At 47.8% G+C, this 13,038-nt stretch overlaps 1 protein-coding gene across 1 annotated transcript in view; it reads left to right on the top strand.

The window, feature by feature from the left end:
- Nucleotides 1-13,038, top strand: part of AP3B1 (adaptor related protein complex 3 subunit beta 1) — a 2,743,269-nt gene that overhangs the window by 521,146 nt on the left and 2,209,085 nt on the right. Inside the window, exon 7 of the mRNA XM_069627424.1 lies at nt 11,419-11,601. Within this exon, the coding sequence (XP_069483525.1) occupies nt 11,419-11,601 (183 nt within the window). The remainder of the gene's footprint in view (nt 1-11,418; nt 11,602-13,038) is intronic.

The following is a 13,038-nucleotide window of genomic DNA, read 5'->3' on the forward strand; positions in this document are numbered from 1 at the left end:
CCTTCTTAAGCCTATCCCTACCCCTACAAAAGTTCAAGATGGGTATGCCAGCGCTGATTGCAGTGTCTCTGTGCGGGGGAGACTGGATGTGCTCCCTGGACTTGAAGGATGCATACTAACACATCACTATATGGCAACCCCACCGCTTCTTCCTTCGATTTCGAGTAATGGGCTCCCATTTTCAGTACAGGGTACATTTGGGCTCAATTCAGCCCCTCTGGTTTTCACAAGGCTCATGAATGCGGTATTGGCCTTGCTTGTATATCCATACCTCGATGACTGGTTGCTCCGAATGAAATTCCCGGTGGAGGTCCGGAATACAGTCTTCCGGCTTATACATATCCTTTTCGAGCTGGGGTTCTCCATCAATCACAAAATCTCTGCTACAGCCTACCCAAACCTTGATCTTCCTGGGACTGTTGGAGCAGAGGATCTTCCTCACCATGGAGAAGGTGGTAGCTATGAAGACGGCCACTGGACACTTTCTCAGCATATCGGTAACTTCCACCTGGTGGTACCCACAACTCCTGGCTACTATGGCGGCATGCTTGCTGGCGGTTCTGCAAGGCTCAAAATGAGGAGGGTGCAGTTGCAACTACCAACCTCCTGGAACCATCAGTCTCCATCCCAGCAGAGCTCCACTAGGACTTGATTTGGTGGAGTCAGGACAACAATATTATGGCAGGCAAATCCTTCAGGCAGCCCCTGCCCGAGGGTACTATCACAACAGACTCCTCTCTGGACGGGTGGGGAGCCACACTGGGTGATCGGTGTACATGGCCTGTTGACAAGGGAGTACCAGAGGAACCTCATCAACATCCTGAAACTGAAGTCCATACAACTGCCTAGCCTTAGCCTTGCCTGCCCAACTATCACACAACACATTTTAAATGCAACTGTCCTTTTTGAGTTGTAGACAAACTCCCCTAATCCCTAAAACTGTTTATTACACCCATCCTGTTTCTACATAAAGTTGTTGAACAATACATTTCTGTCTCATGTTGTGGCTGATCTTTTGTTACAGTACAGGAGACTTGTGGGTGCTCTTGCGCATGCAATTTTGGTGCCGAGTGTTGTACGTGGGACAGGTTGGGGGAATTACTTTGAAGAAGGCCGAGTGAAGGATTTGCTGAGGTGGTGGGCTGATAAGACATGCCAACTGCATGGGCAAGACATAGAGGGCACATGGTGAGCATCAAAAAGGTGGTTTGATGAAGGAGGCTAGGTAGCAGGAAACAAGATGCCTTCAGTAATTGTTCAAGCCACCTCCATAGTATGCCGGAATTCTCCAGCATGGGGTCTGGCATGAATTCACATGCTCATGAATATTCCCCGTCAGGCTGGGAATCCTCGGTAAAGAAAAAATCAGTATCAGTTTCGTTTCTGATCCGTCTTTCTTAGTAGTAACCAATCACTGGTCTCTGGGTCATACTGCCCCCGGCCAATGACTGTCCTCTCCCTAAGCCCCGCCGCTGGCAGCCATCCTCAGATTTTTACCGCACGTTCAAGTGTTGGGAGTCCTTGTGCTATAGCTCTCGAGCTTTTACTGCGTTTTGCGTTTTTCAAAGAGTTTAATCTCATTTTTTTGGTTAATCGAGCCTCGAGCTCCACCGTTTCTACTTCCTATCAACTGGGACCCGTTTCGGAATTTTCTACACCCCTCAATTGCTACGTTTTATCAAGTTGCGCTTCATGGAGGATTCCAGAAGATCTGAGGCCTACCTCGTGGACATGGCCCAGGACAAGGGAAGCTCGACGCCCGGATCCAAGCTGTTCAGGAACTGCCCTGGATGCGGATTACAGAATGTTTTCAAGGAGGATGAGCGTTCGAGATGTCTCTACTGCCTTCACGAAGACAAAACGCACGTGGAGAAGGACTGTGCGTTTTGAAAGAAATTGTCGGAACGTACTATGAGGGATCGTCGGACCCGCCTCGCCAGCTGGCTGGAGAAGGGCCCAGCAGGTGAGAAGAAGTCTGAGCGGTCTAAGTCCTGTGAGGGCGGCCTGGCGACGGGGGCCCAACAGAAGGCAAAGCACTGCGAGTCTGCGGGCACCGGGAGTGCCGAAGGGTCGGGCTCCTCGGCTGCCAGGCAGGGTGCACTTTCACCAACGCCATCAACCACGAGCCAACGCTCTGGCTCGGGGAAGAGAAAATCTGAGAACCCGGCTAAGCTTCTGGAGAGGCCCCAGTCAATCTCAAAGGGATCAGCCGAGGGGGAGCGAGGTGGTGACCCCTCCCCCAAGGTGTAGGCCCCAAGCGCGCCCAAGGTGGTGAAGGCTTTGATTCACCCGGAGAAGGCCTCTGAGGGGAGTTGCGGTGGCCCTGGCGAAGCCTGTGGAGGCTAACCCAGTGGAGGCGACCTCGGGGCCCCGAGTTTCCCTGTCGCCCCGGAGGGAATCCTCTTTTCAGCCCATCTATAAGACCCCCGTGAAGACCCCGGTGGAAAAAGAGGGGGGGCGGTGTCTATCACGGATACAGCCTCTGAGGAGGAGCTGGTTGAAGTCGTGAAGGGCCTCAACAAGAGGTTCGAGGAGGTCCGGTCCCACGGGGGGAACCCCGAGGAGGCGGACGAAGAGAGTGATGGTGGCCCCGACGAGACTCCCGTGGAGGAGGAGCAACCATTGCGCCCATCGCAGCCAGTGCCCGAGCCTCAGGACAACTCGTGGCCATTTTGATGGCAATCCAAACCTTATGCACAGAGATGAGGACGATTTTGCCCCTCACCCCAACGGACGACCCAGCAGAACCGGGCCCGTCGGGAAGCCCTCCAAACAAGTGGAGGAGAGTTCACCCCCCCTGCCTTTCCAGCCCTCGTCGCCCACTCAACCTTCATCTCCTTCCCCTGATCCTAAGGATGACACGGTAACGGATACAGCCACGACGGGACGGATAACGACAGTGGTAACAACGGGATGGGCCTTCCATCACCACTCCCTCGGGCCTCCCCGCCCGACGAAATTGGCTCCTTCCACGCCATGATTGCTAGGGCATCTGAGTTTTTTCAGCTCTGCCCTGAGGAACAGAAGGAAGGTTTCCTCTATCAGCGGCGCAAGGCCAAGAGGAAGACGGTCCTCACGGTACTATTGATTGACGATATCTGGGAGGAGGGACTTGCTCTCCTGAAGAACCAGCCCACAACGCCTGCCAAGAGGGATCAGTACGAGAAGAACTACCGGGTCCCGATTCCACCCCTTTGTGCATTAGGGCACAGCCGACCCCGGATTCTGTTGTCTCGACGGCGGCCAAGAAGGCGGCGGGGGCGTCATCCTCAACTTCGACCTCCCCACCTGACAGCGAGGAAAAGAAGCTGGATGCCATGGGACGACGATTCATCTCGTCTGCGGCGACGACAATTAAGGCGGCCAACGCCTTAGCGATTGTGGCCCGCCACAACAGGGAGCTGTGGTACAAGATCGCTCCCCTGCTGGACTTCCTGCCGGACGACAAGAGGTCGGAGGCCCTGGAGATCCTACAGGAAGGTGAGGTGGCATCGGACCACGCCATAACGGTGTCCATAGATATCGCTGACACCAGATTCTGCCAGTTGGGCAACAGTGTTTGCCTTCGATGGCGGGGATGGCGCAAGGCAACTGATTTCCGCCAGGACGTGCAAACCAGAGTTTTGGACATGCCCTTCGACGGGAACAACCTGTTTGGAAAAACAGTGGATGAGTCACTTCAGGTCATCAATACCGACACAGAGACGGCTCGGGCCTTGGGAGTGTTGCAGCAACGACGGCTGCCCTTTCAGAACGCTGGAGGCAGACAGGGTACCTCCAAGGGATCCTACGGCGGCTCCTGAACGTAATGCCAGGCGGCCCGCTCCTCGTCACAGGAGGCCTACAGAGGATGCAGCAAGTCAGGAGGATCTCGTCGTTGCCAAGGAAGACTAGGCGGCAAGGCCGCCTCCAAGCAGGACTGAACCGGCCGTAGCATCGGGCCCCCTCCGGAGCATCCCGGTGGGAGGCCGGCTGGCGAAGTTCGTCAGCATGTGGGAGTCATCTTGTATCCTGGCTTGCAACATTGTGTTACTACTGACTTCTGCAATTGTATTCACTCTCCCCTCTTGCTTCTCCACTCTTTTGACTGCCAACTCTCTGTTCTCTCCTCCTCTCCCTTTCTCCCTTTACCTATCTCCTCCCCTCCTCCCGTTACTTTCTTCTATGCACTTACTCTATCAGAATTGTCCCTGGACCTAGTATGATAGCAACCTCATCTGTCTCCTCCCCACTCCCCTTACTGGTTTTTTCCTCTCCAACCCCCCTCCAGCACAATCTGAAATGTCGTCATGCCTAGTATGATAGTCGCTTGTTTTGTCCCTCCCCTACCTTTCTGCACCCCTCTCCCTCACCTTTTGTTTTTCTCCGGCTCTACGAGAAATGTCGTAAGGCCTAGTATGGTAGTCGCCTGTCTGTTTCCATTTCCTTCCCACTCTCCCCCTCCCTTCCTGATCTATGTCTTAGCTCTTGCACTATCTGAAATGTCCTCAGGCCGAGTACAATAGTTAATTTCACATCCTTACTGTTCATGGCCTGTAAGAATGTCATTGTATTTTCCCTTGTTCCCTCCCTTGCCTTGAAGCGCTTTGAAACACATTGTGTATAGGCGCTTTATAAATAAACTATCATATCACCGACCGTTGGGTGCTGGAGGCCCTGGCCCACGGGCACACTTGTTTCAAAGAAAGTGCCCCTGCATTCCTCCCGTGGCCAGGAAGGAAAATCACGTCCCTCAACTGCTGTTAGAAGTTAGGGCGATGCTCAAGAAGGGTGCCATCGAGCTCGTCCCGAAGAGACTCTGGGGCTCCGGAGTATACTCAAGGTACTTCCTCGTCAGAAAGAAGACATGCTGTTTGTGCCCCATCCTGGACCTGCGGCGGCTAAACAAATACATTAAGGCACAAAAGTTCAGGATGGTCACCCTCCAGCAAGTGCTGGGACAGCTGGAGGAGGGCGACTTCCTATCGTCGCTGGACTTGGAGGATGCTTACTTCCACATCCCCATTCTAAAAGGACACCGAAAGTTTCTCAGATTCGTAGTCCAAGGGCGGCACTACCAATTCAAGGCCCTGCCATTCGGGCTGAAGTCGGCACCCAGGGTGTTTACCAAGTGCCTCGCACCAGTGGCGGCTCGGCTGCGCCTGCGGGGGATCGACGTCTACCCCTACCTGGACGATTGGCTCATCCGTGCAAGGACAAGAGAACTCGTCGTCGAACACACAGCGGAGACCGTCTAACTTCTCACGGATCTGGGCTTCTCCATCAACTACTCGAAATCCTACCAGGTCCCGTCGCAGGTCGCGCTGTTTCTCGGAGCCAAGCTCACAGTGGCGCGATTGGCCTCGCCGTCGGAGGAGAGGACGAAGGCCATCTTGGGCAAGGTGCGGCGCCTGCTGGCCACGGGCATGGCCAGGGTGAGATCCATCAATTCCCTGCTCGGAATGATGTCCTCGTGCATCTACCTGGTGCGCCTGTGCAGGCTACGGATGCGTCCTATACAAGAGTTCCTCGACGCCCGTTGGATACAAGCACCGGCCATCTTCGAAGACAGGATCCCGCTCAATGAGGTTTTCCGCCGAGCGATTGGATTTGGAGCACCCGTACGCATCTTGCAGCAGGCAAGGACTTTCAGACCCCGGTACATCAGGAGACGGTGACGACGGACGCCTCCCTGGAGGGATGGGGTGCGCACACCGGAGATCTGCACGCCAGATGCCTTTGGCTCCCGGAGGAGAGTTCACTTCACATCAACATCCTGGAACTCCGAGCAGTGTTCTGGGCCCTCAGGTCGTTTCTCCCGTCCCTCAAGGTCAAAGTGGTGAGGATCTTCACCGACAACACCACATCCGGAAGCAGGGAGGCACCAGATCCCCAGCCATGTCCAAGGAAGCCCAGGATCTGTGGCACTGGGCCGTCGCCCAGGGGATGTTTCTGGTGCCCTTCCATCTAGCAGGAAAAAAGAACGTCATCGCCGACTCACTCAGCAGGGAGCTGCGCTCGTACCACGAGTGGGAGCTGCGTCAGGATCAAGTGGATTGACTTTTCCTACGATGGGGCAAACCCCAGATCGACCTGTTTGCGAACTCCGTGCCAGAGGTTCGCCAGCAGGTTTCCCCAGTCGAGGAGCATGGGCAATGTTTTCTCGTTCCCCTGGGACGGCCTGTTCCTGTATGCGTTCTTGCCGTTGCTGCTCCAACTCAAGAGGTCCCGGTGCAGGATGATCCTCGTCGCACCGGCGTGGCCGAGACAGATCTGGTTCCCGGACCTTCTGGACTTGTCAGCGTCCCTCCCCAGTCAGACTGTTGACGGACGCAGATCTTCTCCAAAGAGAAGGAGGCTCCACCATCCATCACGATCCGGAGTCGCTGAACTTGCAGGCCTTGCTCCTGCAGCACTAGAGTTTGGAGGATACGATATCCCGGCGGACTGCAAGGAGGTGATTGCAAAGGCCAGGGCGTCCTCAACTCTAAAGTGCTACGGACACAAGTGGAAGAGGTTCTGTGTCTGGTGCCATGCACAGAAGATTAACCCTCTGCGAAATACGGCCCCTCAAGTGCTGCCGTACCTGCTATCGCTGGCTAAGGCGGGACTAGCTCACGCTTCCATCAAGATCCATCTTGGAGCGATTTCTCGTTACACCAGGACTACGGGATGGTCATCCGTGTGGTCTCATCGCCTGGTGAAGGAATTCATGAAGGGACTATTCCGATCGTTCCCGCCGGTGAAGGCTCCGGCCCCGGCGTGGGAGCTCAACGTAGCGCTGACCAGGCTCATGGGGCCTCCATTCGAGCCTCTGCATTCGGCACCGTTGAAATTTCTGTCGTGGCAAACAGCATTCCTTGTGGCCATCACCTCCGCACGACGAGTGGGAGAGATCCGGGCCCTATCCTGCAAGCCTCCATACTTTACTTTCCACGAGACAAGGGTGGTGATGAGGACGCACCCCTCATTCATGCCCAAGGTGCCGTCGGACTGCCACCTCAACGAGCCCTTGGTGTTGCCAGTTTTCTTCCCGTCGCTTTTGTCGCTGGCCGTGAGGATTTTGCACTCGCTGGATGTAGCTAGAGCGCTGCGGTTCTACGTGGACCGCACAAAGAGTTTTCGTAAGACATCACAGCTTCTTGTGAACTTTGGACCTGTGAATCGAGGTAAGGCCCTCTCGAAGGCTTCCATTTCTAGATGGTTTTCAGGCTGCATCATGCACTATCATCGGTTGGCAAACCGACCGTTGCCCGGCCGTCCGAGAGCCCATTCGACCAGAGCGATCGCTGCTACTATGGCGTTCATGTCTGGTGTGCCCCTGCTGGACATCTGCAGGGCTGCTACGTCGAGGTTGATGCACACCTTCACGAAATTCTACTGCGTCGACCGGGATTCATTCCAGGGAGGAGTCCGGAGTCGGCCAAGCAGTGCTGCGCAACCTGTTCGCCTGAACGTGGGCCTGGTGAGGAGGTAAGAGTTGCTTAATGATGAGCCTTGCCACCTCCCGTGGTTGTGCATGTGTGTACTGCTATGTATTCCTATATTGGTGAGCATGTGAATCCATGCCAGACCCCATGCTGGAGAAGCAACAAGTTACTTACCTGTAACTGTTGTTCTCCAGCATGGGTCTGGCATAGATTCACATGCGAACCCTCCCACCTTACCCCTCTGCGGCTCTTCACTTGGTCATACTGCCACTTTACGTGCTACCAAATCTGAGGATGGCTGCCAGGGGCGGGGCTTAGGGAGAGGGCAGTCATTGGCTGGGGGCAGTATGACCCAGAGACCAGTGATTGGTTACTACTAAGAAAGACAGATCAGAAACAAAACTGATACTGATTTTTTTCTTTACCGAAGATTCCCAGCCTGACGACGGGGAATATTCATGAGCATGTGAATCCATGCCAGACCCATGCTGGAGAACAGTTACAGGTAAGTAACTTGTTCCTTATGTGCATCAAATGCTCACCAGTATGTCTTTAATACAATGACTTTTGTTGTGGCATAGTTGTAGCTTTCAGTAGGAAAAAGTATTGTAGTCGTTTGTCTGGTTGAGTAACTATTTGCTTTTTTATTTTTCTGGAGATTTTTGTTTATTTGCAATGTCATTTCCTGTGATGATAGGGTAAAATGTCATATGAAATTACTTCTAGTAATGTAATAGTGTGTGCAAGGCATAATCTGCTACTTCATGCATTTTGGTGAATTGCGGTTCCTGCAGATAAGTGAATTGATTTTCTAAAGACTCATTCTTCCACAACTCAAACTAGCAGCTTCTTACTTTGAAATGGCATTCAAATGAAGGAACATTTTTTTTTCTTTTTATTGGTTTATAAAAAACCTTTAAAGAAAATAACATCACATTTAATTATTCATATATAAAAAATATCATAATTGACCAATAGGCAAGAGAAGACAGAGAATGTCACTGAGTAAGGAATATAAACAATATAAACGATTAAAATAATAAAAGTAATAAAAGAAATAAACACTGAATTAGGCAAAATACATCACAGATCATTAGCCAATATTTACGTCCATTTTTTCATGTGATTTGGCTAGGTCATCTTCAATGTTTTTAAGGAGAAATGTCAAGGCATATGTTAGTTTATTATTAGCCTCTGTGAAACATTCCACCCACCATTCTTCCATGGTATGAAGAGGTTTATTTGCCACAATTGTATTAAACAGTGTCATTCTTCTCGTGGAGAAAGCTTCACAAGTTAAAACCAGATGTTTAATATTCTCTTCAAAATGGTCACAGAATCTGCAGTTCGGGTTCAGCTTCTCATATTTGGTCCATCGTCTAATTACCTCTTTTGTCTTAAATTGATTTAGCCTGAATTTCATAAGCAGGATTCTCTTCTGTTTGTCCGGACATTTTTCGAGATATTTATAGATTGAATTGTAGGCTTTTCCTTCTGGGGGAACGTTTTTCATGAGCGAATATTTGGCTCTGTCTGTGCAGGTGCTGATCCAATCGATTTCCCATAACTTTTTTTTTACAGCATCTGGGTTTTCCATCAAAGTGATTACATCACTTTTTATATCCATTAGGATTTGATGACATAGATTTATCCAGGCTGAAAAAATTGTATTTGATTGTTTGTCAGCCAAATTATGTACAATTTTCATTTGCGGTGCACCATTTGGCAGGATTATCTTGCGAAAGATTGACAGAGTATTCCATGTAACTTTTGCATTTATTGAAATCAGCCCCAATTCGTATCTTACTACAACTGCCGGCAATCCTCTACCAACTTTCAGAATTCTGCCCCAAAAGATGTTTTCAAGATTATCCCACAAACTTGCAGGGCATCCAAACGCAGTTTCGGCACCATAGATTATCGCAGGCACCGCTTTTTGTTTGTAAAACTTTAAAGTCGGAACCAGTGAGAACCTGCCATATTTTATGTCTAAGGCCATAGCTTGGGCACTTAATTGACGACATTTTGATTTTGTTTTCTCAACCCAATTATGATCATGTATGTTGGAATTTAACCACATACCCAGGTATTTTACCTGTTTTACCTGTTGGAGTATTTCGCCGTCAAGGCACCAGTTGAATTTCTTGTATGTACCTTTAGTCAGATTTTGAAATGTTAAAATGACAGATTTACTCGGATTTATCTGTAAACCGTTAGCTTGGACGTATTCTTCCAACACATGTAGTTTCCGTTGTAGTCCAATGGGTGTAAGGTCCATTAGGACAAGGTCATCACCATATAGGATCCCATTTAAAGTAGTGTCGATTATTTTCGGGTCAAATCCTTTTGCTTTTCCAAGTGCATCACCAATGTCAGAGATGAAAGCATTGAATATTATTGCTGCTAAAGGACACCCTTGTTTGACTCCACAGTAGGTACGAATGGGTTCCGATAGAGTGCCACTTGCGTCCAACCGAATTTAGATTTTAGTATCGGTATGCAAATCCTTGATGGCATGTAACAGGCTATTTGGACAATTCCAGCTTTTTAATTTTGTCCAAAGGGTTTCTCTGTCTATGCTATTAAAAGCATGAGACAGGTCAACGAATGCAAGGTACACTTTCGATTTTTTCATGATCATGTCCATTTTTATTAAGTTAATGAGTATTAAGTTTAGGCAACAACCAACACCCTTCACAAATCCACTTTGTCTGGCGTCAATATGATTGGTTGATACTAGCCAATCCATCAGTTTATGCTGGAGTTGTGTTGCATAAACCTTACCTAATACGTCCAACAAGGCAATAGGCCTATAATCCGTTGGGTTTGATCGATTGCTCTTTTTGAATATTGGGACAACAATGGCTTTTTTCCATGACACTGGGGTGATATCTTCCATAGCGATTTTATCAAACAGAACATTACAAAACTCAGCCAAGGCTTCCGGGTCAGATTTTAACATGGCATTTGTTAAGCCATCCGGACCAGGCGCTCGAGAGTTGGAAAGTTTTTTGATGTCTGACAAAATTTCAACCTGATCAAACTGAATATCCCAAGAAGAGAGAACAGGTAATGGAGGGTCAGGAGTGTTACCCTTTTTTGAGAACAGGATTGAAAAATGCTCAATCCATTTTTGTTCAGTGACCATGTTCTTATTCGATGCTGTCTGTATTCCAGATTGGTTATTAATAATTGACCAGAAATCTGCAGAGTTTTTCTCTTTCATAGACTTCATTATTTGTTCAGCATCATGTTGTTCAGTTAAGGCACGATGTGCTACCAACCAGTTCTTATAGTTTTGTTTGATCTTTTTCCTCTTCTTCAGGGCATCCAAATAACTGTCATTTTTTAATTGACGCAGGGCCTTGCGCATTTCTCTCTTTCTCATGACGGTTTCAGGGTTATAAATATGTGAGTATTTTTTAGACTGAATACCATTTGGGTTTCTAGGAATCTTATACTGTTCTAACAGGGGGAGTATAATCTACGCCCAACAAGTCAATTTGTCTCTCATAATCTTTTTTCAATATATTCACATGGAACATTTTTTAATTAGAACCACATTTCTATATTGTGGCCTGGTTGGCAAAAGACTTAATGATTTCACTTGATTTAGGGGCATGTAACTTGTGAGTGTGAAAACATAGTAAACCTTATTGCCTTTAGGTGCAGCAGTAACCAGGCCAAAAAAGAGAGCATAATCCCCCAGACAGTTTTAATGACGGAATGAAAGAGAAAGGTCTTAACAGCTTTTCTGCATACCATGGAATATGAAGTAAACCTGATTTCACCTCCATTTAACATGAACTATTTGTGTGCCAAAATCTCTATTGTCCACACAAATGTACTGCCAATCAAAAAGAATGGTAACATGTGGTAAAGAGCAAAATCAAGTTTGTTGTAGACCTTTTCCTCGTTGAACCTTCATTTAATGTGCTTGTATTATGGCAAAGATCAATACTGTGTCGTTGGGTATTTAAGTTGACTATCAGTACATTTTATTTTGCAGTTGGTTGCTGGAAGTGTGGTGATGGCATTTGAAGAAGTGTGCCCAGAGAGAATAGACCTGATTCACAAAAATTATCGGAAGCTTTGTAATTTATTAGTAGATGTAGAAGAGTGGGGCCAGGTTGTTATAATCCACATGCTCACAAGATATGCACGTACGCAGTTTGTGAGCCCTTGGAAAGAGGTGAGTATCCGTATGTTTGAGTTATGTACTGTGTTGTAATGTTCTATGTAGATCTATATGTTCTATATGTAAAGAAAGACTAATCATTTTGTGGTGAGAATCATTGCTGGTAAATACTGTATTCCCTACTATTTGCATTTTTTAATGTAGGCTTGACCACCCTTTAGTATGAATGTGACTTGGGCAAACCCAGATTACTCTGTGCCCTTTCAGCATTTACGGTTGTAATGTAGAGTGGAATGACTCCCACATTGACACTGGTGGCATAACAGGAAGCGCAGTTACAAATCTGGTAATGATTCCTAACATTTATAAAATCTAAAAATCACACAAATTGCATAAAGATGCTATAAATTCCACAGGCCTGTTCATTGCTCCTCAAATAAGCCTGATCCACAGGTCTACAAAAGAATGGTGAAGAATTCTTAAAATCATCCTTTAAGTCTTAAAGATTAGTACATTAATCCAATTCTTTTTTAAAAAATTTTTTTATATATTTTATTACAAACTTTTAAAAAACGGATTACATTCAAGATTTTACTTTCATTCCCAAAAAACATTGTCACAATTTTATCTACTGCTCTCGTCAAATCACCACTCAAGGTATAAATAATTCAGGTGAGACAACAGAATGTTTCCAAACTCTCCAACATCGCCTGCATAGTCCTGGCTGGAACGTACATTCTGTTTGATTTCCAAACTCAATCACGTTGAAGTGTGCATCAGTTTCTTGTCAGGTTCCAGTAAGGAAGACCTTTACCAAGGTAGGAATGTTATTCAAGGCCAGGAATAAGTCTGGAGTCTTACAGTAGATTGTTAATGTCTTCCAAAGAGTAAATTAAGGCAAATGTCAATTTATTATTCGAGCCTTCAAAGAGCGCAGCCCACATTCCTCCAAGGAATTAAAGCAGGCACCACCTTGGCTTTGTAAAAGTAATTTATTGGCTTTAGGCTAAATTTCCCATACTCATTGCTCCTTGGGAAGTTAATGGTTTACATTTGGATTGTATGGCCTTTGCCATTGGTTCGTCAAAGCTGTCAGTTTCCGTTGAAGACCTATCAGCGTTAAGTCCAAGAGAACAATATTGTCTGCATATATCATGCAATAGATCAGATTTCCATTAATTTTTGGGGAGAAAGAGTGTGTCTCAATAAAGATTTTCTGACATCCGATAGAAAGAAATTAAACAAGACTGACCCCAAAGGGCAACCCTGTTTGACTCCACGTTCTTTTGTTATTGATGCTGACAGAGTACCATTTCGGTCAAGCCGAGTTTTAATGTTGGTGCTGGAATATAGTTCCCTTATTGCTCGAATCAGGCCCTCTGGACAGTTCCGGGCCTTCAACTTTTTCCACAGCAAGTTTTCATCGACTGCGTCGAAGGCATGGGCTAGGTCGACAAATACCAGATAATGTTTTTTTTATTCTTGATTGCC

Source organism: Ambystoma mexicanum, chromosome 6p, assembly GCF_040938575.1.
Source record: "Ambystoma mexicanum isolate Mex_15411 chromosome 6p, UKY_AmexF1_1, whole genome shotgun sequence".
Classification (NCBI taxonomy): domain Eukaryota; kingdom Metazoa; phylum Chordata; class Amphibia; order Caudata; family Ambystomatidae; genus Ambystoma; species Ambystoma mexicanum.